A 25,694-nucleotide genomic window follows, 5' to 3' on the forward strand; every position below is an offset into this window, starting at 1 on the left:
CTCTTCTGATGACTTGCTAGCTCTCCTTCTGTTTGTGCTTCCTTGGCAGCTCCTTGCTGTGTCTGGGTCCAGAGCAGAAAGGCTGCAATACCCTGTGGAAAGACTGTTCGTATTAAATTCCTAGTGCAATCAGAAACCAGACACAGCAGACCTTTTGGTGACAATCCACTGAATTTTGGCATGCTTTTTTGAACTGAAATGGCGAATTTGTTACATTTTAATAATCTTTGCTTTGAATTTCAGTAGAAAGGGCTTCCTCTTCTGTTTTCAGAGGTGCCAGTGAAATATTCTCCTGACAGTCATTTGATATTCATCCACTGGTATAAATCCTAACGATTTAGGAAAAAATACAGGGAAAGTCACACTTGCGTGTACCTGTCAGTGAAAGCTGGGGGAGGAGGAGGAGGGAAGGCCCACCTCGTCACTGAGTCGGAGGGCTGGCTGTCAGGAGAACTTGGACTCGGGTCCCTGCCTGCCCAGCTCCGAACAATGTACTTTCCCTCTCTTTGTCTCAGTTTCCATGTTTACAAAATGGTGCTAACAGCAGTTCTCCGGTGGAAGAAGTGTGTTAATTCACTGAGAAGTAGCATTTATTCCTATGTTGAAAGAGGCATCAGATAATAAAAAGTTACAGTGTTTTGATATGTAGAAAAGTTTGGGTGGGATTTTTTTCTTACTTTGCCCTGTTCCTTCCACACCAGCAAAGTCTGCAGGTGAAAGAGGTCATAAAAATTCACGTTTTGAAAGGTTGGTATTTACAGGTCGTTAAAGGAAACGCTGATGTAGCGTTAACTTAGCATTGCCAGGGTGGCTTACTAATGTAACGAATACAAGATCTCACCCCGCCACTGGCTGAACGGAGGGCTGGCTGGCAAATTATTTATAGAACATCCCTATGGAGTGGTTACTTACTACTAATGGCATTAAAGAAAGGGTACGTTTGGTTAAATGAGGCAAAGTTCCTCTCCCTTCAGCCCTCAGTGCTTCCTGCCATGCCAGGACTACAGGGAAGGCAGACTAGCTGGTATAAACAGGTATTGTCATTGAAGCGCCTGATTACTGAAAATTCCCAAAAACCGTTTTAGCAGGAGTAGCACATCCCCTCGGATTTCTGTAGCATCGCTTGTTGAGAGGTTCCCCAGGAAGGGGGAGTATGGGAAGGCAAAGGCGGTGTTATTTCTGTTATTTCTGGGGTGGCAGCCGCTCTGCGCCTGGCCCGTGCCAGCATCGCTTTCTGTCAGCTGCTCCTGGGGTCCCCCAGCCCACTCCCCCTCGGTCAGCATTCCCAGGGCTGCCTCTGCCTCTTGTGGGCACGGCCAGGATCCCAGCCCGGCGGGGCTGAGCCCTGTACAACCAGTTAAAGAGGGAGATGGCTTCTCCCGCGTTCTTGCAAGGCGAAGAGACCAGATGCGCCCCCTTGGCCTGGGTTTATACGGGGGGAGCTGAAGCCCAGAGAAACCGAACGGCGTGTGGGAAGTAATGGAAGGGCCTCAGCCCGAGAGCCGTGGGGGTGGGCTCCCGGAGAGCCAGTCCAGCGCGCGGCTGTACCTGCTTTGGCCCTCCCCTGGGGGGGGAACAGGTCCCAGGGGCAGGGTGGAAGGGGTGGGGGGCGCTGCCGAAGCTCCGCGCGAGTTCCTGCCATTTCCCGTTAATTTCATATCGCTTTTGTTGTTGGTTTCTGTTGACGCTTTAGGTGAGGTCTGTCACAAGTCCTACACGCAGTTCTCCAACCTCTGCCGCCACAAGCGGATGCACGCGGACTGTCGCACGCAGATCAAATGCAAGGACTGCGGCCAGATGTTCAGCACTACCTCCTCCCTCAACAAACACCGGCGCTTCTGCGAGGGCAAGAACCATTACAACCCAGGGGGGATTTTTGCCCCTGGCCTACCCCTAACGCCCACTTCCATGATGGACAAATCCAAGCCCTCTCCCAACCTCAATCATGCCAGCCTGGGATTTAATGATTACTTTCCGTCCCGCCCGCACCCAGGGGGTCTTCCATTCTCACCTGCCCCCCCAGCGTTTCCTGCCCTCACTCCAGGTTTCCCAGGGATTTTCCCACCTTCTCTATACCCCAGGCCCCCCTTGTTACCACCCACACAACTGCTCAAAAGTCCCCTCAACCACACTCAAGATGCAAAGCTTCCAAGCCCCCTTGGGAACCCAGCACTTCCTCTGATCTCTGCAGTGAGCAACAGCAACCAGGCCACTTCAGGAGAGGAGAAATGTGAAAGCAGCCTGGAAAACTCCTACCTGGAGAAGCTAAAAGCCAGGAACAGTGACATGTCTGATGGCAGTGACTTTGAGGATGTCAATACAACCACAGGCACGGATCTGGACACCACTACTGGCACCGGCTCTGACCTGGACAGTGACGCAGAGAGTGACAGGGACAAAACAAAAGATAAGAGCAAACAAATGGAGAGCAAGCCAGATTTTGTCAGCAGCTCTGTGTCTGCAAGTTCTACCAACAACACAAGTGAGATCCCTCTCTTCTATTCTCAGCATTCCTTCTTCCCTCCCCCCGAAGAGCACCTGCTGCCTACCACGGGAGCAGCTAATGACTCTATTAAAGCTATCGCCTCCATTGCCGAGAAGTATTTTGGGCCTGGCTTTATGGGGATGCAGGAGAAAAAGATGGGTTCGCTCCCGTATCATTCCATGTTCCCTTTTCAGTTCCTCCCCAATTTCCCCCATTCACTCTATCCTTTCACGGAGCGGACCCTCAATCACAACTTGCTGGTCAAGGCAGAACCAAAGTCACCCAGGGACCTCCACAAAGTAGGCAGCACCAGCTCGGAGTCGCCCTTCGATCTCACCACAAAGCCAAAAGAGATTAAGCCAATCTTGCCGCCGCCTAAGGTCCTGCCCGCCCCACCCTCAGGGGAAGAACAGCCACTGGATCTGAGCATTGGCAACCGCATCCGAGCCAGCCAGAACGGAGGAAGAGAGCCACGGAAAAACCACGTTTATGGGGAAAGGAAGCTAATGGCAAGTGAAGTCTTACCCAAGATTTCCCAGTCTCAACTGCCTCAGCAGCCATCCCTGCATTATGCTAAGCCATCACCCTTTTTCATGGACCCCATATACAGGTATTAACATACCCTGCCTTAAGCGTTTCCTCTAACGAGCTAATTTTCTAGCTGACTTTGCGACTTGAGGCAGGTCGGGATGTAGGTTGTTTAGAAAGAGCAGTGCAAGTCTGCTGCAGTTGATTGTTCTCCTGTGTGCTTTGTCTCAGCACGTTGAATTTTCTGAATCAAAAGGGCTGAATAATTGAAAGGAGTACTCGTAATCAATATGCATAAAGAGCACATCCTTATTTTGATAAAGAAGAAACTTGACCTATTTAAGGACTCTCCCACGAGCCAACACTAAGATGGCACTTCTGCTGGGGAAATTCCAGAGGTTTGATTCGATAAGAATGCAGAGTTCAGATGCCTCGGAGCCCGGGCTCTCATGGCTTGGGAATGAGTCAGGAGCCCTGGGAGCCTGGAAATGCAGCTCTCCCACTGACTGACTTGATGGCCTTTTGTGAGCCACTTCACCTTTCTTCCTCCCCACCCCCCTTTTTCTTTCTAATTCCTTTCCTTGGAGTTTTTTTCAGTTCATAGGAACTGCTGTTGTGGACCCAGTCTTTTGAAACACTTTTAAGTCAGGAGTAACAAGCACCGCGTAAATACATGGTAGTGTGGTATTATCTGGGTCTCTCCTAGATATGTTTCTTTCAGACTTATCTTTCTTAGGAGATAACAAGGGTTTTCTAGTTTCACTTTGAAACGGATGGTTTTTGAGGAAAGGTCGATTTGTTATGTCATGCCTAGAATAAGCTGAACATGGAAGGCGTGCGTAAAGCAGCCTGAGTGAAGTTATCCAAGAGCCAGTTAAACTTCCAGGAGGAGTGAACTCAGGAGATGGAAAGGCAAGACTTGAGGCTCTTGTCGTTTCAGGGCTTTGTATAAAACCTGTTTCTAAAGGAAAATGATTTTAAGCTTTACAGTGAGGGTACCGGTAAGTTTGCGTATTACCCCTCCAGGTACCGTCGCTGCCTTTGTGCTGCGGAGGAGAGGTTTTTGTCACATAGGAAATACCTTTTGCTTGTTTGTGGCAAAGCCTGGTGAACAGAGGTGTCCCGGCCTCGTTCGGTGTAGACATTAACGTGGCGAATAGTTCTCCCCTAGGACAGCGTGCTTCAGAGCATCCGTTCTGGTACGCGGGTTGGGCCCAGAGGGCTCCTGGCTTCAGCGTCTCGTTGAACAGCCAGAGCCGGGAGGTGAACGGTTGGTGGTCGAGCTCAGTGTGGACAGCGTGCCGCGGGGCCGCCCGGCGAGCCGAGCTGTGCTCCGGCCTGCCGGGGCTGTAAGGGATGGAGCTGCAGAAGCTGGTGCTGTCTTGGCGCTAGAGAGACTCGGAGTCACCGCAGAGCGAGTGGGTCAGCGCCGGGGTGGTTCGCTTGGGAGTTCCAGGGGCTGCGAACCACCAGGGGTGGCGTGGCCTTCGCTGCCGGCTGGCAGAGCGGGCCAGGAGAGCAGCACCTATGTCACTGCCGGGCTGCTATTGTGCGGTTGATAACTGTGGGAAAAAATGATGTCAATGCCCAGCCAGGCCAAAGAACTGTCAGCTGAGAGGAGGATTAGTGAGCCCTCGTCGCTTGCTATTAAGAAAGCGTCTCTCGCTTTGCCAGCGCTCGGGGTGGGTGCGGTGTGGCTTGCTTACATGCGTGCCATCTGCGATGGAAACGGCTGCATCACAGCCCGGGACATGTGATGTGTTCTGTCTGGGACCCACCGGGGTCCTCCCCTCCTGGAAAAATAAGTAATGAGGTGAATAGTCCGGCATTTGTTTTTGTAGAAAGTACTTCTGGAAAAAAAATAAGTTTAAGTGGGGTAGAAAGGCAAAAGCTTGGAGTTAGGATCCTGCCACCTCTGGGCATTCTCAGTAGGAATGTTAAAATAGCATGGGTTGAAAAAGCCGTTGCCAATTAAAATAGCAGCCTCGGGAAAACCGTAAAGGTCCAGAAGACAGATGGAAGTGAAGGATGGGGGCATCGTTTGTTGCATTCCAGGGGATGCATGTAGTTTTAGTAATCCATTAAAATAGAAAGTCAGTGGTGGAGTTGCTTGCGAATCAGACTTCTGATGTAATGAGCTAAACAGCAGAGCTTCCAAGTCCCAGCTTAAAAAATATGGAAATATTTTGTTTCTAAACTTCTCTTTATCAGACTCTCTCACATCATTTGGCTCCTTCATTTTTCTCCCAAAGGCCACTTAAATCCTTGACATTTTCTCCTGGTGATATAATTTAATGCAGCCAGACAGCCTGAAATCAGTGCGGTTTTTAGCTCAGCCTTGTTAAGGTAACGTTCTCAGGCACTGGGCTGAAAAGATCAGCCTAATCCCCTGGACACTGCGGAATTCGGCTCTGACGAGGCCGTTTGTGCGTTGGTCGTGTTCTCGTTACACGACGCTGGGAGACGGCAGAGCTGCGTGAAGCGCCGGCGCTTTGCGGAGGTTTCGCGGGGGTGGTGCAGGTGGGGCTGTCGCTGCCGGGGCCGGCGGCGTTCCCCCGCTGCCAGCGCCTCGCCCGGGGTAGCGCCTCACCCGCCGGGGTGTCGCTCGCCGCCGGTCACCGTTTCACCTTGTCTCGGGGAGAAACTTTTTTGCGTATTGTTTTACAGATCGTTGTTTGTCTGAAAACTCGAGCCCATGAAAACACGTACCCTCCAGGGCGCGGTAGTTCTGACTGCATTTCGAATCCAGCTCTTCTCTTTGCTTCTACCTGAGTAAAATTAACTGCAGATTAAATACAGTTCGCTAGGTAGCACTCTGCGTGACTCTTCTTTTAAACTTTTTGGTGATTTGATCCTCACACCAGTCAGCTGAAATGCAGCAAAATAACGTGCTCTCATTTGTGCTGGACTAGTGTAGCTAAAATTACTCTTACTATTGGCTGGTTTAGCCGAGATGGACTCTATTCCAGTAATTTAAAAATGCAGCTGCGTTCATTGGAGTTACTTTCATGACACTTTTTTCCCACAGAGGACATTTCAGATTCTCTTTTTGGTGATTCCACATCACCGTTTCCCTGCCAGTAGAATATTTTGTGAAGGCAAAGCCAGTCTTTTCAAAAGTAGGAGCCTAACTTCAGGATTGTTTCTGCGTAGTAAGGTGCTTAAGCACTGAATATTTGAATGGACCAAAGTGACATCGGGTTCCTAAGTCACTTCAGAAATCTCCCACCGGTTCCTAACTTTTTAAATTGTCCACATATGCTTGCCAAAGAAACTCAATGCAAATTATATCTCGGCTGCAAGGGAGGAAATAAATATGAAACACCTAATGATTTCAGCACACTTGGGGCTGCAAAGTCTGGCCCAGTGTTAACTCTTAAGATAAAGACAAACTCTCAAAGACAGATTTCTTCCATGCAGTGGCTGCCTGCTGTGGACTCCAGAGCTTCCCCCACTTAAACATTGCTTTTGCTGTAAACGTTTTTTTCATGACATTTCACAACAACAAAGGCTTGTAAACCACTATAGTGGAGGCATTAGTTCTCACATAGAAAGTTGAAAATGTTGTCTTAGTCGCCAGTCTGATGGCTAAAAACATACTGCCCAAAGGAGGGGATCCGTTTTCATATCATTTCCAGTGACTTTTTCGTGCTAACTTGTGGGTCACGATTTGTAGTACCCGGTAGAAGGGGAAGAAGGACGTTTGTGTCAAGAGGAGAATGGCCAATAGCCTCAGATGTAGAATTTAAACACCTCTAGAAATGTTTGGCTGTTTCTTTGCTGCCTGTGGCCCTGTAAGGTATGTAACCCTCTGTGTTGTTGTCCAGCAGGGTGGAGAAGCGGAAGGTGACAGACCCTGTGGGTGCCCTAAAGGAGAAGTACCTGCGACCCTCCCCGCTGCTTTTTCACCCCCAGGTAAAAGCAGTGACGTTGCGGTGCGGTGTGGATTGAATGCTGGGAAGTGTGAGATGGTACAAACAGGTCACCTGGATCAGATTCTTTCTCATCCAAGGGCCCGACTGGAAACTCCACTATTTTCCACCAGTTACGCTCAGATACTTCTCATTTCATACCTGGTTTGAGGATGACGGTAGCTCTGCCTTGCTGCTGCTTGTGCATTAACAGGAGAACAGGGATGAGGTCTGGACAGCTCACGGTCTGCCAAACTCCCCTTTCACGGGCCAGAATGCCTGCATCGTTTTTCCTTTGGGAATGCCTGGTGCAGTCGTTTGCAGTAGTGCAAAGTGGGGAAGGGCTGTCCAGCACCCAAGCAGCGGCATTTCATACCTGCCTGACCTTGCCTCCCGTCCTTTGGACGGCGTGAAGGCGCAGGGCAGTGGAGAGTCAGGGTTCAGCTCTGCCTGCTCCGACAGGCGACGGAGAACTTGTTCTCTCCTTCCTGCACAGCTGCTCTAGTCTCTGCTCTTCTGGCAGCTCACGGGTATTTGCTCCCTCTGCGTCTCCTGCAGGTCTGAGTCACTGCCGAGCGGCGGGAAACGCTGCTGGCCAGCGTGCGACAGCGCGCGGGGAGCGCCGGCCCGCAGTGCCGCTGGGCCGGGCCTTCACCCCGGGGCGCTGGGGAGGCCCGGCCGAGCCCAGGGCAGCCCAGACTGTTCACAAGAACCGACCCCCGTTTACCAAACCCCCTGTCTTACAGGCGATAGCCAAACTGTCCCAGAAGCGACGTTACTCGTTCCCCTGGCCCCGCGGTGATAACGCAGCGGGTTCTGCCACACGCTGCCCGACACCCTCTGCGGTGTGACAGCCGCCCGCTATCCTCCGTCTCTCCTGCTGTGAACACATGCTGGGAGCTGAGCTCGGTGGTCATTATTGTGCTCTCCTTTATATTCACATGCATTGTTCTCCTCTGATAATGTTTCCCACCTTAGATAAATAACTCGCAGGTTCGTGAAAGCTGGATCCTGGTTGCTTTCACAGCTAAACTTAGTTCCCTCATTGTTTCGCTTCAGCCTCAGAGTTTGGTTAATAACTTCCCCCGATTTTTCCTTCATACAGGCTGGATAATGGTGACAGGCTGGCCAGGAACATCCTGTGTTTGTGTGAGTTAGAATAGTGGGGATATCTGCCTGTAAAGAATCTGATAGCAGGGAGGAGCCAGTGTGGCAAAGCAACCCAACATGACGATGAGAAACGTACAGGCCCTGAGTAGGAGCAAGCATTGGGTGGAAGGTTATTGACATTGTTCCTGAAATCCTGACCACGTCCTCTTCCCATGGCAATGAAAAATGTGGAAGGTCTGGTTATCTCTAATAGCTTATCACACAGAGTAGCCCAAAATTTACAATCACTCGAGCCCGAAACTTCCTGGTAACTGAATTTAATAAAGCGGGTTGCTGTGTAAAGATCACTTGATCTGGAGAGTTGCTGTTCCCATGCTGTGTACTAATACTACTGCTATTTTGCTGCTACCAGATCCCCAGCTGATATTACCCTGGATCTTTTCCTAAGAAATCCTGTTTTCAGGGGCTCCTGCTTCTGTCTTCTTCATGGGGACCAATGTTCATATACCAGGTCACTTAGAGGCACACTCTGCATGGGTTTCTCTCACTCTAAATGTGAGTCTGGTCTCAGCCTTCTGAATAATTCCGCAGCTCGTAGAGAGCCCTGGGTGGGATGTGATTAAGCTGAAAGATGTGGTAAAGACTGAGCATTCAGAAGATGCTTTCGCTCTCAGAATGAATTTAGGGCGACTTTTATGTCTTAGCCAGTCTTTGACAGTAGCTTCTCTGCTCAGATGGGAGTTACTCTTCCATTGTCTATTTAGATTAAACTCTGGACAACATAAATAAATGGTGTAACTTTTTGATAACTTAATAGAAAACCTTTTCTCACCTGTTAAGTTTCTTTTCTTCTCCCCTTCTTTTTTATTATAACCAGGCAGTTGTTCCCTAAATAGCAAAGTGCCTTTACCACTGGAGAGGCTATGGCCAGTGTTTAGAATTTTAAAATAAGCCTACGGCTATCAAGCCAGCAAACATCTCTGACTAAGTGCCTAAAGAACAGGGCACAACAAAAGCTATCTCCAGGTACTCCAGCAAAGGGCTGAGTGGCATAGCTCTGAAAGATCCGGATAGCATTTTAACATGATGGTTTTGTTACATGACTGGCAGCTGGGGCAGAGCTTTTGCTGTAAATGATCAAGTAACCTTTTCAAGTGGCTGGCGCTAAGTATTACTTACTATTTATCATGGGCTGGGAGCCTCCAACTAAGGGGCTGTGGATCTATTATCGGGAAATGGGTTTTACTACTCCTCTTTTTTACAGCTTATGAATGGTTGTCAGCCTTCCACAATGTATTCTTTGGTGATTAAGACAACTTTTTTTTATAGTCATACATTTTAAACAATATCTTGGCTTTCTTTCCTCCCCCCGAGCCCAGTTTAATAAAGTGTAAACGTGCAAAAGGTCAGCCCTTCCTGTACAATAGAGCATCTAGTTTTGATATATGGCTTCCTACTGCCTTCCGCTCGCTCGCTGTCCCCCCAGCTCGCGGGCCGACTCTCCATTCAGGCTCCCACTCCCCCCAGTGCTCCCTTCTTTCCTGGTGATGTCATCTGCAGTGAGGAGGCAGCTTTATTGCTGCCTTGTTTGTTTTATCCATGTTTTCTGCTTGGTATCTTGAAAGTGCTCTCAAGAGTGCATAAAATTGAACTTGGGAGATGTCGGCGTAGTCCTCCGAGGTGCATTTCTCTCCTGGATTCGGATTTCCTGTTTTGCTCTAATGAAAGTAAAAGTGGGTTTCTTTAGGTAGGATTTTTATGCGTATCCAGTTTTTTGCACACAGGCCGACTTCTTTCTTCCCTTTTTTGCTTTCCCCTTCTCCTGTTTCTCCAGGTTTTTCCCTTTCTCTCCCTCTTTCTGGCCTGGTATTTAAACCTGCATTTACGTGAGAACACGGCCGTTGCCGAGCCGTACAAACTGAAGCCGACAGAGGCACCCAGAAGTGCTTTATTCAGCCTCACAGCTCTAGGCCTGTGTGCCCGCCACCCCCATCCCAAGGGGCTTCCAGTGTGTAGGTTGTGATCTTCCTAACCATAACTCATCCCGACACAGCTCATGGAGAGTATTTTGGCTGGAATTCCCTTTCGCCCCAGGAAGCTCAGCCATCTCCCACCCATCCTTCCATCACCTTTATTGGCTTTTGAACCTTTCTTACGTATAATTAAAACGTTGGCCTCTTCGCTAGGCCAACTCTCTGTGGACCCACTCCATCCTGAGTCTGATCTCAACTCCTCCTCTTCCCTGGCTGCTCCCTCTTCACCCCTCCAGCCTCTGTCTCAGCTCCCCCATCAGCAGTCACGCGTTCCCCCGTGCTCCCTCCCACTCCGCTTTGGCCAAGATTCTTCTGCCTCCTGCCCAAAACTTCTCTGTCCTCTCTAACCTGGGGCCATCTGCCTCCCTACCTGCCTGCCCGCGGCTCGCTGGTGCTGTCCCGCCGAGCTCGTGCGAGAGCGATGGGTGCCGTTTGAGAAATCAAACCTCCTTGCTTTCCAAGGCTTTGTTTGGAGTTTGAGAGGAGGGTTTGGGTGGTGAGTTCTGCATCCAGCCGTTGACCACAGGATCTGATTTCAGTGTCATTCCTGGAACAAGGGAAGCCAAGCGTACCCTGAGATGCTTTTTAATCTGAAATGCTGAAAGTAAGCACATACCCAGTGCAGAAGGTAAACAAGTGCCTCATTTCTGAGATCTAATGTTTCCTGCATGGCTTTGCCAGTTGCATCTTTGCTGATTTCTCCGAGCCCGATGCACGATTTCTCTTTCCCGACTGGATTCAGTGGCTCCGTTTCACGCTGTGCAGCAAGCCTCTGAGAGCGAGAGCAAACATCAGCAACGGGCTTTGGCCGACATGCTGGTGCGAAAAGACGTGTTTCATGCAGCAGACACTGTTCTGCCTGTGGATTCCTGTGACATGAGTTCTTGCCTTGTCCTTGCAGATGTCAGCCATAGAAACAATGACGGAGAAACTGGAGAGTTTTGCAGCCATGAAGGCAGACACTGGCGCTTCCCTGCAGCCCCTTCCACACCACCCGTTCAACTTCCGATCTCCGCCCCCCACGCTCTCCGATCCCATCCTGCGCAAGGGCAAGGAGCGTTACACCTGCAGGTAAGGGCCTGGGCGCCCGCAGAAGCGAGGCCGTGCCCCCGGCCGCCCGGCTGGGAAGCCCCTTGAGGCACCAGCGTTGCAGCAGAGCGGCTTGACGTGGCCATCTTGACTGTCTCGGCAGGGCTGGGAGGGAAAACAAGGAGCAGCAGAATTAGAACAGAGCATTCTGATGACTAATTCACTCTGAAATAGCTTGTTTTGTCTGGTAGAAAATCAGCATCTTCTGTTTGCTTTGTGATTTTTAATAACCTTGAGAGCAGATCTGGAGATTCTCAAGCAAACAGAATTCTCCAAGCCAAGTCGCTCGTGCGTGGTAGCAAATGCCACGGTTTCCCACCCCAGGGCAATCTCAGCTATGTCCAGTCCCAGCGATGCAAAATAAGGGAATTTATGAAACAGTGTACAGTAAACAACACTTTCAAACACAATTGTATCCACAGAAATACTTACCTATCCACTGCAGCTCTAAAAGCTCATATTGGAGCAGATCACCGGGGAATGGAAACCTGTCTCTGCTTGCCCAGTTTTACCTGTGACCACTGGAGTTCTTGTGGTGGCTCCTGCTGCATTTTTCTTGGGTGCAGTAAGTGGGTACATACGTTGATGTAGCTCACATGTTCTACTTTGCCACAAAAGCTCAAATTTCGGTTGAGTACTTAGAAATCTGAAGGGTTTGCCTGCAATAGGTACTAAACTTAGATTTAGGTACACACTCGCAGGTTAACATTTGGATTTTCATTGTTGATGAGCACTCACATTAACCATTCATCTTCGGGACATCTGAAGGTGCTGAGTGTCTCTGAAATTAAGGAAGTCTACTCGTATGTTCCTTCTGCACCAGTAAGCATCAGGTTTTATAGTCACGGAATGCAACCCTTCAGCCTTAATGTTTTATTTCCCAATTAGTATTTTTATTTATACCTCCCTTCTTTTTGAGTTTACTGTGGATCAGATTTATTGTGGAACACAGTCCCATCTCTTACTTCATTTCCTATTGCTGCATTTCCTGATTCTAAGCAGACTGTCAGACTCACAGCAGTGTATCCCCATAACAGTAACACGGTGCTGCAGCATTCATCTGGAAAAAAATCTGTGAATTCTGAGGCTGATCAAGTAGATTCTGTACAAGCCACTAAAGAGGACTACAAAGGAGATCTACACAAACCTCAAGCAGCAGGCAATAGGAATTAAACACTTTATCCTAATGCAGGAACGAGGTAGTAACGAACGCAGTTACTGATGAGGGGTTCAAACACGGGTTCTTTTACACAACCCACAGTTCAGCAGAGGAGCTCATTGCTGTGGGAGGTTGTGGGTGCCCAAAGCCTGCGTGCATTCAAAAAGCTTTAAGAAAAATGGATGCAAGAAACTCAGCAAAAGGGCATCGAACACAACTGTCCAACCTTAGGCTCAGAAGAGTCCTTCAGGTGGAAGCTGGGAGAACATACTGGGGATGGGTCACTGCGTCCTTACTGCGTTCCTGTGTACTTGCCCAGGCGTCCAAGATAAGCTTCTGAGTCAGCCACCATTTGGGTCTGAACTGGGTGTTCTGAGAGGGTTTTTTCGTTTTCCTGCCCTTCCCAGAGATGCAGCATCACCAGCTGTCGTGCTGTGTCTCTGGTGGAAACGGGTTACACCAGTATCTTGCCACTGAGAATCCCGTTACTCTGGGGCAGGAGTTGCTCTGATAGCTTTTACCTCCACGCTTTCCTCCCTCAGTACGTCGGTGCCTCAACTTACTGGCGCATAAAGGGATTTTCCAGTGCTGGGAGCGGTACGGAACGAGGGAGGTGGCTGGTGATCCAGTGTTGTAAATGCTCCGCAGTGCGGGACTCCGTGCGCTGATGGTTACTTTGGCTTTCACCGTCTAGGTACTGCGGTAAGATCTTCCCACGCTCAGCAAACCTGACAAGGCATCTGCGGACACACACTGGAGAGCAGCCCTACAGGTGATGTTGTCCCCCAGATAAAACCCCTTTCCCCACACGCTCCTCAGTCACCACTGTGTTATTTTTCTCTCTGTTCTATCAAGCTGTGCCAACATAATACCACAGTCCTGTAGCATTACATACGGTGATTCATAGGATTGTATATTATGTGTACCAGCCAAAAATAATCAGGCTTGGCAGCTTGAAGATAGACACTTAGCTTATATTTAGATGTATGCTGGCAAATGAGCGGTCTGATTTGCAGTGTTGTTTAACACTCACATTAACCATTCATCTCAAGGACAGCTGAAGGTGCTGAATGTCTCTGAAAATTGGGCTGTTTGGAAGGGCTTGCCAGTAAGTTAACTGCTGGGTCTAGCTAGGGTTTCTTTTTTCTTTGCCTAATGCGTATCAGAGGTGCCTGGAGTAGTGGATCAAAAACCCAAAAGCAAAGAAAAGCCCCGTAGTGTATCTGCTTTAAAACCTAAGTTAGGGAGCGTCCTGCCGGACATCGCAAAGTTTAAAAAGAGTGATTAGGGCGGGGAAGTTGTTCCGGTTGTTTGGTTGGGTGTTGAGGGTAGAAGGCTGAGCTGCTGTTTTCTGCCAGTTGTGGACAAGGTGATCCGGTTTTTATACCTCAGCGGGCATCGTGTCTGCGCGGAGGGGCACGTGGCAGAACTGCCCTTCCAGCCTGGGCACCCACCGGTGCTGCTTCTCATAAAAGGACTCCTGTTTAGGTTTTAAATGTTTTAAGTTTGGCTAAAACTCGCGGGAAAATGTATGTAAGTGTGTGTGTGTGTGTCTATAGGTATATGAAGGAATATTTCTTATGGAAGACCAAGTGGGAATTTTCCCCCCCCAGTATTTTCTCCTAGTGTTTTGCAGTCAGTTTTGAAAAAAACTTTGGCAAAAAGTATGTTTTGGTTGATTTCTTGTTAGAATAGGTACATACATGAGCAAAACTGAATGAACGATGCATTGAGAGCTTGGTGAAAGTCAAGCGTTGTGTTTTCTATAACGTGAGTCAGTGTTTTGCGCGTTGTCAAACAATAGTCAGAATTCAAACGATTTCATTTTTGGTAGCTAACATTATGCTATTTCCATACTCAGGCATAAGTTCACAACAAAGCTAATGTAATAGTTATTATAGAAAGAGAAGCACAAACAAGTTTATGAGCAGCAAAAGGCCATGTGGTCAAATACATCCAATTTCTGTGCTTCGCTCGGCGTAGGAAGCCGCTCTCTCCTGGTACATACGGAGTCAAATTTTTTTTCCATACGAAGTCATACAGAATTTTGAGTGTAGACATTAGGTAAATCAAAAATTAAAAAAACCCCTCTCCAAAGCAGACATATATTTTGGAACCATTCCCCGTTCTGATTTTTTCAGTTGCGTTATTTGATATGCCTTGAATGAACACTGTGTATTCACTGGGCACCCCTGTCTGACTGAAATGCTTGCTCCCGATTATTCAGAGGTTGTTAGTTCGGTTTTCTTCCAAAAAAGGAGACTTGCAACTTAACAAAGGTTAGGAAAATAAAGATTTATTTGATCTGGTCTTCTCCCAGAAAATGGCCTGTGTGTTTTTTTTGTAATAGAGGTTTGACTTCTGGACAATGTTGCATTATAATAGCACTCCGGAGAGTTAGTGCTACGTTTGCAGAAGAGCTTAATTATCATCGGGTTTCTTTTGCTCTCAGAGCGCTGAGATTTCCAGCTTTTGCAGCAATAATTGTTTCGAAAGCATGTTTTTTAAGTGCTGACTTTATGCAGGTAAATGGAGGTTGCTGACTTTTCAGGTGGTTTACTGATGTCTTTCTTATAGCTTTTCTTTTGATTGTCTGAATGTTTTTTCTTTTGACTCTGTCAGTGTTACATATTCATCCAAACAGGGGTTAAAATGTTCTTGAAGCTGGCATAAACTGACCAAATGTCTGAGGGTAGATCAAGAAACAGGCAGGCCAGAAAACAAGGCACTTTGGTTTTGATTCCTGGTTGTCATTGCTAAGTGATGTGTTTTTTACTGACTCACTCAGGCTTCCTAGGTGTCTATTTAATTAGATATAAAGTGGAAATTAATAGCACATGAGCAATAAGGAGGCAAATTAATTCTTTTTGTAAGGGAAAGTGCTACATGTTTTTTGAAGGGTAAGAAAAATCCAGTAATGCGCTTCCTAAAAATAACTGCTTTGAAAAGACTCAAAGGCAATACGCTATACGGTGAAATTCGACATGCTGCTTTCCACTCTTCCACACCAAAGCTAAGATTTACTGGTATGTATTTCAAAAGCCAGTGGTAAAAAGGACTCTCAAACGTAAATGTTTCTTCCAGAGAAACTGCAAAATAAGTTGGGCTTGTAAAATCCTTGTCAGACTTACCTGGAAGCTCAGGTTGGGAAAAACAGGACCTTGGTGGTGTTCTGAGCTTACCAAGCAAAATCCAGGGGAGGCAGCATTCAGTGAAGCTCCTTATGTTGGAGCCCATGGCCACAAGGGTGTTTTGTAGTTACGGCTTGGCTTCTTAGTTTTGTTTTCATTCTCTGGAATCACAGAATCATGTAAACTCCATAAAACCTGGACTGGGAACAACTGAAATCTGTTTGGTTCAGCAAGACTTTTGTTTTCTTCTTTCACATGTCCGTTCCCTCCAGGATGCCATCTAATTGATTCTTGAATTACACCCAGTCCTGAAGCATTGCCTGCGAGGCTGTGATTCCTCCTATAAAGATGTGCTTCCTGACGTCTGTTTTGAATTTGTTTTTCTTTAATTTCCTTTTAGGCCTCCGTGCCCTGTTATCTGCATTAAGCTGAAACCAACAACTAAAGCTGATGTCTGCCGTGCCATTTAAGATTGCCCATAGTTCAATAAAAATCTCTTCTTTCTCATTCTCTTTTTTTTTGTTTGTTTTAAAATGCAGCCTAAATTCATCCCTGGTACAAATGCACTTGAGATTAAGGAGTAACTCAGGGGAAGTGTAGCTGTGCCTGTGTTTTATGCTGTATTACTGCAGTTCTGTCTTTGCAGCTCACACTGATCATCAAATAAGTGTAAAATTCTGCCAGTGCTGTCATGCTGTTGCAGCTTTACAAAGCCTATTACCGAATGCCGCACTGTCCCAGCTGAAGTGTTACCAAACTGTTGTAGTCAGGTAGTGGTTAGCTCAGTTACTCGTTCTTAAGGTTACTGGGCTCTGCTGTCTCTTTTTCCGCTTCCAGTTGTCTCGTACCCGGTACCTGAGTTCCCTCAAGCCCGGACGATTGCCTGCCGTTCCTCAGGGCTCCTGAGTTCCAGTGTTGGCTCGTTCTTAGCAATCGTTCACTCCCACTCTATATTTTTTTAGCCCATTGGTGTGTTTCTTTAAACTGATAAGGAAGAAACTTTGCTAGCATTTTGGCAGTGTGTTTACAAAGCAAATACTGCTTATTTTGAGTTTTATTCTTCTCCTGCCTCTCTGTTCACCTCTTCCCTGAATTTAAGCTGGTTCCTCTGTCTGGGTCATTTGTTTAGATTAAAACCAGCAGAGATCCAAGTACCGACCCCTCTGGGACCACAAATAACGCAGTACGTCTCCCTCATCCCTTTCCTCTCAGACATTAGCTGTGGCTCCGTTCGAATGCCCCTCTGTTTCCTATTTTTTTAACAAGCTCTTTATCCTTCCTCCGTACCCTAACCTGGATCCACATAGCTCATGGTTAGAGCAAGGACCTGTCAAAGGGGACTTTTCAAAGGCTTCCTGAACATCTAAATAAATGGGCGCACGGGAGGCCAGGTCGTCCCTGCCTGGCGCACGCCAGCGCTGCCTTTGAAGTCCCGCAACGGCTCGTGTGAGTGATGCGGGCGAGACCCGGCCCGGTACCCGGGCAGCCGCGAGCGCGGCGGCACCCGGCAGCCCCGCACCAGGCGAGCGGGAGTGGAGGAGAGGTTGGCCTGGAGCCGGCGGGGCGTGAAAGCCTCGGGCACCGGCAGAGCCGAGGAGGGGGCTGCTGGTGCGATCCAGGGAGAACCGGGCTGGGCAGAACGGCTCGTGGAAGTCCCGTGGAGTACCAGCGATACTGGGGTATTTTGGGTGGTTTGGAGTGCTGAACAGGAGAAGCTGCCGGCGCCTGGCAGCTCCTGAGAGCAGGTTCGTGGTTGCTAGCAGGCAGGAGGAGGAGAAGAGCTGGAAACCCGGGTGTGTTTAACTCTCCGTGTATAAACTGTGCTTGTTCTTGCTGATGCTCAAGTAACGTCGTGTTTTGTTTAGTTGTTCAATTCGTGTTTTTTGACAAAATGGAAAAGAAAAACTTCTGCAGTCTGAGAAAACTGTGGTTTAAAATGAGGTTTTGCTTTCTTCCTAGGTTAATCATAATGAACGTTCGTTATTTGAAATATCTTTATTCTTTTTGGTGATTTGACAGTAGGAAATTCAGAGGTGGACATGGAATCCATAAACATTCAGCAAGAGAGAGTGTTTCATAAATGTATCTCTGCTATTTCCAAAAATAATACCAATTTATTTTTAGAGACCAAATAAAAATCGCAGCTGTAGCACATCTGGAAACTCTGTGTGTGTTGCACGGCGTAGATTTTTTTACGCTCGCACCTCCTTCCCGCATTCGAACCTGTCGTGTTTGTAGAAAACGGTGCTGTGTCCTCAGTGTCAAGGCAAATCGAGTTTCGTACTTGAACGACACGGGCACAGGAGAAGTTCTCGGTGCCCTCTTCACACAACGGACCGCTGCCCTCCCTGAAGCGTGCGCGAATGCCCCGCCGTCCTCGGGCCTTACCAAGCAGTAGCTCGGCTCAGTGGGACAAATTCTGCTCTCAGTTAGAGGAGCACAGAGCTGTTCTGCTAAGGCAGCGTTTTGTTCTGGAATTACCAGGGCTTAGGAACGGGGTTTATTTTGTCCCGTACGTGTCCAGGATTTGCAGAGGTCTGTGGCGGAGAAAAGATTCTCCTTCTCGTGGGTTTTGGAAGTAGAGCCATGAGGAAAGCAGCTTTGTTGAGGTACAAATGACGTATTTAAAGGGAGATCTAATGAGGGATTCAGGCGGATTCAAAGAGGCATTAGGTTTTCTGTAGCTTTAGTACTGAAACTCTTGATGGTGGCTCAAAGCTGCCCTCTTCAGTACATCGGCTGCTGTGCGCTGGGGGAGCCGTAGAGGGCCGAGGCCACAAAGCCCCGCGGTTTAGCACCGCCTTGCTTTTATTTGGAGGGAATCTGAATCTAGAGAGGGGGGTGGCAACTTTGAACAGGCTTCCAACATACCTGCTATGGGGTTTGTATCTACTGCAGGGGTTTGTTTCAAAGAGGGAACATTTCTTCACTCAGCGGTTTCCCTAAGCATTCTGGCTTGGCTCCTGACATTCCACATTTTTTCATCATAAAGCAGATATTCACTACACAGGAGTAAATCTTATCCTGTTTGGAAGCTACAGTGTATTTCTTGGGAGCTATTGTACTATGATAATAACCATAATTACGTGCATCTTGACTACCACAAGGAGTTTCACAAATAAATCTGGAGTTTTCTCTGTGTCCAGATAGCCACGTCATATAGGGATATACTAGCTAATAACTATTTTATACATTTAACCTCCCTTCTTTCTTTTCTTTCTGTCTTCTTTTCCCTCCCTCCCCAACCATATTTTACCTACTTTCCCTACAAAATGAGAAGGGTGGAAGAAATTACTTCACCTTTCCTATTTTTACATTCATATGTGGAGAAGTAATTATTTTGTTTAAAATTCTTACTTGTTTAGGCAACTCACTTCTTAATTAAGCCTGATCCTTTCTTTGTGCTCCTTGACTAACAATAATATCAGATTTGTCTGGAATGATTAATGTCTTGTGCTTCCCAAGTCCTCAGCTGAGTAAAGATTTATAGACCAACATTTTCCTGTTTTCTGATAGTCAGATTTTTCTTTTTCTTTTTTTTTTTTCCCCCTCATGTTGCACTCTTTGGCATTTGCTTCTGTTTTTCAGGTGTAAATACTGTGACAGGTCATTCAGCATTTCCTCCAACCTCCAGCGGCACGTTCGAAACATCCATAACAAGGAGAAGCCATTCAAATGCCACCTGTGTAACCGATGCTTTGGGCAGCAGACCAACTTGGACCGACATCTGAAGAAACACGAACACGAGAATGTTCCAGGTAGGAAAGGGCATGGCCGTGTGGTTCTGTCGGGGCACTGGAGGGAGAAGACACCCTGGTCTGGTCTCTCTGGTCACCTTGGGAAGCCTTTGTGGAAAGCACTGTTCCTTCAGGCTGAATGTCGTCAAGCAGCACAAAGCGAACGCCAGCTCCTCGTGCAGCCGAAGATGCGTTTATCTGCGGTGCGTAACTGGGACACACACGTGTATACCAGCCGTAATGCTGAGCAGCACCTGTATTTCTCTGTGTGGTTCAAGTCTGGAAAACAGGAGCTTCCTTTGGCAGCTTTGGTCCATGAGATTTCTCTTAAATCATCAATATATAGGGAGGGGATTGTTGCCCAACGTTCCTCCTTTGTTTTTCCTCTCAGTAATAGCTTTAACAATATCTGATTGTTTCTCCTGTTCTCTTTTCTTGTTTCTCTCGCTCAGTGAGCCAGCACTCCGGAGTCATTACAAACCACCTTGGGACCAGTGCCTCTTCCCCAAACTCGGAATCAGACAACCATGCACTTTTAGATGAAAAAGAAGATTCGTATTTCTCTGAAATCAGAAATTTTATTGCAAATAGTGAGATGAATCAAGCATCAACTTTAGCGGATAAAAGGTAGACAAACAAATAAAATTTCCTGGTGACGTGTGCCGTTAACGTGGCTGAAAGACCAGTCAGCCTCTGTCCTGCAGATTTAAAATGCTCAAAAGAGAGAAGTGTAGCAGTTTGGAAGCAAAATGCGTTCAACTTCAAGCTCTAAGCCCAGCATTAAGCCTTTTCAGAAAGTGACTTAACTCGGGAGGGCTGACACCAGAGAGCCACTAACTGGTGGGAGCAACTGGTGGAGCCATTTGATCACGAGAAGTTGTGCCAAGAGAAGGCAGGCTGACTGCTGCCCTTGGCTCCAGCGCAGTGGTCATGAGAAAACACAATTTCTTCTGTAGATGAAAATATGATTATTGAACCGTTACCTTCTGCCGTGAATCCACGTGGCCTGTTCCAGCACCGATCAGAGAGTCCTGGTTAAGGAAGCTGGAGGCACCTGCTTTTCTAGTCCATCGGTTTGTTTCAAATCTATCCCCATCACAAGCCTTATTTTGACTGGGTGATACCTCACCCGCTGCTATCCTGTTCTCACGAATAGCTGTTTGATACCAATACTATGGTTTAAGTCCCGACTGTGAGAAATCCACATGAGGTTGTGATCCACGGAAAGAACAGTAAGAAGCGTGGACCATGCTGACGTAAAATTTCTGGTGAAGGTGTTAATGCTGTTTTGTGTCAGTTGGTGGCACCCTGTTGGGTTCCAAGTCCGTAGCACTGGTGATGCCTCTCTCGTTCTCTTCACGTAACGTAAAACGGCTGGTTTTGTGGGGTCTGCTGGGTCCGTATGGGCACGAATAGTGAAAGTAATACAAGAGAGTTTAGGCTGGTGGTTAGATTACACCGTGCAGAAGTTTTCTCCTTCTGGTTGCTTGAAGGGAGATGATTAGAATGCAGGAGCGCAGAGACGGAGGAAAGCCAGTTGTCTCGCAAATGTTATATTTTAAGAGATGGGAAACCATCATTGAAGTCCAGGCTAGACAAAATTCTAGTTGAAGAGCACTGGCATTGGTATGTACTTGACATGCTTATTAGCCCTTTAAGACACTGTGAAGGCTGATTTTTGAATGCCTGAAAGATGTTGGTTTTCCTTTTCCACGCAGTTTAAACAATATGTGTGTATGTCTCTGTATTCATACATATGTATAACATTATCACATTACGTTGTGAATGCACGACTTACACATTTGGCATCTTTTCTTTTTTTTCCCTCTCTTTCTTCTCCCCTCCTTGACCAAATGTTTCAGGCCAGAAATCCAGGATATTGATGGCAATTCCCAGTGTCACGGATTAGCAAATGAGAAAACAGAAGACGTGGATGATGAAGATGAAGAACTGGAAGAGGAAGATGATGACAGCCTGACCGGGAAGTCACAGGATGAAACAGTATCACCTACCGCAGAGCCCCGAGGAGCATTTGAGGATGAAGAAGATGAAGAGCCCACATCTCTCACCATGAGCTTTGACCACACCCGAAGGTGAGGCGGGCCGTTCCCTTTGAGCAGTCACGTGGGGCTCAGACCTCTGCCCCTGTGTCAGTGGTCGGTTGTGAGTGCTGTTGTTTTGTTTTTGGAGCCATGTGTCATACCTCCAGTTTGATTTGAGCATTCACGTGAGACATTCCATTTCCACCATGGCGGGGGACACAAAGCAAGTGGACTGCAAGGAGAATCTCTGATGAGGTGTATATATCCAAGAAGTTCCTGTCAGGAGAACAGTCCAACAACAGACAGCAGCATTTTCGGGGTACCGCAGTTCAGCACATAATGTCTTTCTCTCTAAAACACCCGTCAGGGCAAAGGAAGAGGCGTATGTGTGTGACCCGCTTGGTGCTGCTCTGCCTGTTTTAGTTGTAGCAAACTGTTGTTGACTTCAAGCAGAGTTCTCAGGGCTCTGGGAAAAAGTGAAGCTTCTTTTTTCCAAGGTCAAGCCACGTCCAGAGACCTTTAAAATTAAAGTTTGTTGGACATAGTGTAGGCTTAGCTTTCTTTTTGCCTCAGTTTGCCTCAGTTTCCCAACTGGTGTTTCTGCCAGATGTCCCATGATGCAAAGTAGTATCTTGGTTTCGGTGCATCACTGTTTTCCTTGAAACTCAAAGACAATGCAGAAGTGTTCTTCAGACATTGATCCGGTGTCAAACATTTCAGGGAGCGGGCAGCAATTGGACATCTCCACTGAGAAGACCAAAGTGAAGGGCAGCCCCGCTGAGTCACGGATCTCTGTAGCACTAGTGCTTGTTTGTGCATAGTCGCGCTCTCCACTTCTTCTTTGCTCCTTGCATTTTGTGTCGTTTTCGTGTTCGTCTGTCTGTCGGTTCACGCATGTGGCTTGTGAGACCCCCATGGTATGTGCATGCAGGCCCTGGGTTAGCAGCCCTCACGTCGGCTAGATGTGCACGGTGAGATGAGCTAACAACGGGTCAACCCCTTCCCCTGGTCATTGGTACAGGTGTATTGAGGAGGACGAAGCCGGCTTGTTAGATTTGGAGCAGATGCCGAATTTTGGGAAGGGGCTGGATCTTCGCAAAGCAGCCGAGGAAGCATTTGAAGTTAAAGATGTGTTTAATTCCACCTTAGACTCTGAGACAATAAAACAGACTCTGTACAGGCAGGCTAAAAACCAGGTGGGTATATGACAGAACGTTTTCTCTAGCTTGCCGCCAGCGCGTACCATAGGGTTAGCGAGCAGCTGGCCTCCTTTAGCTGAGGTTTATTTTCCCCTTCCAGTGAGCAGGAATTCTGACTGTAAGGCGTGAATCATGTGAGAACCCTGTCTTGTTGCCGCTCTGCTGAAATAGAGGAGAAGCGGAGCGGGCATCAGTTTTAGGTCACCAGGTCAGTGTGTCATTTAGCCTGTGCGGTGAGACCGTGCTTATATGGAAAGAGAGAGGCATCTGTCTGTTTTTACCTGTCTGTATAAATGTTTTTATAACTATGATTTATTTGTACTTTGGGGTGAGTCTTCAGGTGGTACATACTAAGAAACTCGAGGTCTGGGCAGCAGAAACAGTAATGAAGTGTCCTTGGGTTTGGTCATGAACGGTGCAATAGACAGTAGTATTTCCAGGACTTGGAGTCCAGCAAGGCTAGAGGATTTCCTCAGTTATCTCCCTGATTTCTGAAAGCAAACCGTGAAATGGAAATCTGCCCTGTGAGCTAGGCCAGTTCAGACCCACCAAGAAACCTCAAAATGACATCTCGGCCCCTGTTGGAGTTTTGAGAAAAATCTGGCGGTGTGGGGCAGATCCATTCGTGCTTTCTGCTTTCTCATTAAACCAAAACACTCAGTCTAGTTTTATGAAGTCCATCTCTTGATCCTTACAAAAGGATTCTCACAAAAGAACTGCTCAATGAAGTTACATCACCAGACTGACTGGAGAGAGCATACTCAGCCCTTCACAGGGATGAGTGCAGCTCTTGCCTCGGGAGTCCCTTCCTAACCTTCAAGCAACAGAATTTGCCATGAAATCTCCTTTAAATGTCCAGCAAAAGAGCAACTTAATACAGTTGCCAAGCAGAACACAATTCCTTATTTATCGTCACCCAGAAGTTGTGAAATTCTCAACCTCCCTCATAGTAGGTGCTAGTGCTGAAGCTGGGGAAGGTCTGCTTGAAGATAGGGTGCAGCCGGGTGAAACTAGTTCAAACACAAGCCACTTGCCTGACTCTTACGTGTGTCCTGTTACTAATATGCCCAATGTACTAACTATTTCGGAGCAGCTTGCTCTTCTAAAGTCTGTGCTACCCTGTTAGGTCCAGCCTGTGCTCGGATGTGGGGGCAGTATTTTTGATTTTTGAGTCCACGTGAGCAGCACAGCGCTCCTTTGGAGCTGTCGTTCTTTTAAGCAGGTCTAGGAGCGTGCGTGTCCCTGACACTACAAAGCTGCACCTCTGCCAGCGCTCACCTGCGGTACGTGAATGTGTTGACTTGACAAGTAGATCTGACTCTCAGATCTAAAGAGGAGAGGCCGAAGTTGGATAACTGGTTCATACTGTCACCATTTCAGCTGCATTACTAAGGGTCCTGCTGTACAGGGCGTGGTGCTGGTGTCACAGATAACTCACGGTCTTTGTCTGTTGCCCTGCAAAGGGTTGGGTGTGGGTTGGTGCAACCTCAGTGTGAGAGGAGAGGACTACACGATTTCATTGCAGAGCTGGAGCATACCATTGCGCCAGCTAATGTAGACCAGGGTTGGCCTTCACCTCCAGGCGTGCGAGGTTATCGTCTGTCTGAGTCCTTACATCACTTGTGTGGGCTGTGAAAGGGCACAAAGGTGTAGGGGACAGGTAGTCTTGGAAGAGGGAGAGCATCTGGGTTACAGGGAAGCAAGCAGATTGTTAGGGAGAAGACAGAAGTCTCGAGGTGTTTTTCTCAGCAGACGCTTTTAACCATTTCGCTGCAGCAATAAATCTGCCCCGACAGGAACACACGAACACCCTGTAACGGCGGGTGAGGTTTCACGCCTGCGTTCCTGCATACCCACGTGCCGGTTCCTGCAGGCACCCGCGGGCTCACGCCGAGCAGTGAGCCAGGACGAGAGGCCTGCTGCCCGCTGCTGCCCCTCGGGTTGCAGCTAGCGTGCGTGTTGCTGCGCCGTTTCTGGGGCGCGGGCCCGGGCCCTGGCCTCGCTTAGCCCGCTGCTTGCTGCAGGTGTGCTCCTTGGAAGAGCGGAACAGAGAACCTGCTGTTCTGCGTGTAGCCGCTTTCCCCCGAGAGCAGAGCCTAGAACCGCGTGGGTGGGTTTGTGACCCAGTGCGGAGCTGGCCCAGGGTGGATTTGGTCCTGGAAAAGCCAGTGGGGATGCTGGCCCCTCCGGACTAACCCCACAGCTGCCTGTAAACCCTGTGGCACATTCGAGTAGTTGGAGTGACGGGCGTCATCCTAGCGCGTGGATGTAAATGTAGAGCTGCTGGCCAGGTGCTTAGCCCAGGCCGAAGGATGCCGCTGCCCGTGTGGGGAGCTGGGGCTGCGCTTCACACGGGTTGTTGCAGCCTGTCCTGCGTGTGTATTCACACGTGTCCTCTGCATTCCTCTCTTCTCCTCCAGGCTTATGCAATGATGCTGTCCCTGTCTGAGAACGCTCCCCTCCACACGTCCTCCCAGAACTCTCTGGGTGCTTGGTTGGACATGGCAGGAGCAGCTTCAGAGTCGGGGACCTTTAACCCCATCAACCACCTCTGAGAGGTCAACAAGGCACTGGCCAGAGTCCAAGCGAGGAGGCGGTGGTGCTGCAGTTATCCTAGCAAAAATCCTAGCAAGCAGAAGATGGATGAGAGGGCCTCAGGGAGTCGTCTGGACTTTTGGCTGAGAAGGAAACATGTCGCATCCGACCTACACGTCCTGCATTTTTATCTATCCAGGGTTTTCATTTCTAATTTATCAGAATGAACCTCTCCAAAACTGGACAACCCTGATGCAGCCCTAGGATTTCACAAGTCTGTAGGAATAGCACGAGCAAGACGTGAATTGCAACAGTGCAATCAGCTGTTGGCCCCTCTAACATTGCCAAACAGTATCGCCGAGCCAGTAAAGCCTGCGTGTCGATGAAAGCTTGAACCCACTCGGTAGCATTTCCCTTCAATTCAGCTGAATAGTGAAGTAATAAGGAAAGAGAGCCAGGTGTGACCGATCCCTGGTGCAATTCTGACGTGGTCGCTGGAGTTATACCAGGGAAGGGTAAATTCAACCCATTTAATTGACCCCCAAAAGAATTTGAAGCTCTGTGCTCCCGCAGAAATACCGTCCTGTCCGTTGTTCCCCGCAAACCATACTGGCACAGCGCACAGCTCCTCGAACGTGAGGCCCCGTGGCCCGCGGTCGCGCCATACGCAGTGTCCCGGTGGAGAAATCTTCAGCCTGGAGTGCTGCTGCGGTTGGGGTGACCGAGGTACCATGC

At 48.2% G+C, this 25,694-nt stretch overlaps 1 protein-coding gene across 1 annotated transcript in view; it reads left to right on the plus strand.

Moving 5' to 3' along the window:
* The window catches only part of PRDM16 (PR/SET domain 16), a 213,164-nt gene extending 188,185 nt beyond the window's left edge, over positions 1 to 24,979 (plus strand). The window contains exons 9-17 of the mRNA XM_086476002.1: positions 1,694 to 3,095; positions 6,841 to 6,928; positions 10,969 to 11,138; positions 13,010 to 13,087; positions 19,035 to 19,204; positions 19,636 to 19,810; positions 21,046 to 21,276; positions 22,247 to 22,421; positions 24,845 to 24,979. Of these exons, the coding sequence (XP_086332128.1) occupies positions 1,694 to 3,095; positions 6,841 to 6,928; positions 10,969 to 11,138; positions 13,010 to 13,087; positions 19,035 to 19,204; positions 19,636 to 19,810; positions 21,046 to 21,276; positions 22,247 to 22,421; positions 24,845 to 24,979 (2,624 nt within the window). The remainder of the gene's footprint in view (positions 1 to 1,693; positions 3,096 to 6,840; positions 6,929 to 10,968; positions 11,139 to 13,009; positions 13,088 to 19,034; positions 19,205 to 19,635; positions 19,811 to 21,045; positions 21,277 to 22,246; positions 22,422 to 24,844) is intronic.
* Positions 24,980 to 25,694: the final 715 nt, after the last annotated feature.

This window comes from Leptosomus discolor, chromosome 20 (genome assembly GCF_034619465.1).
Source record: "Leptosomus discolor isolate bLepDis1 chromosome 20, bLepDis1.hap2, whole genome shotgun sequence".
Lineage (NCBI taxonomy): Eukaryota > Metazoa > Chordata > Aves > Leptosomiformes > Leptosomidae > Leptosomus > Leptosomus discolor.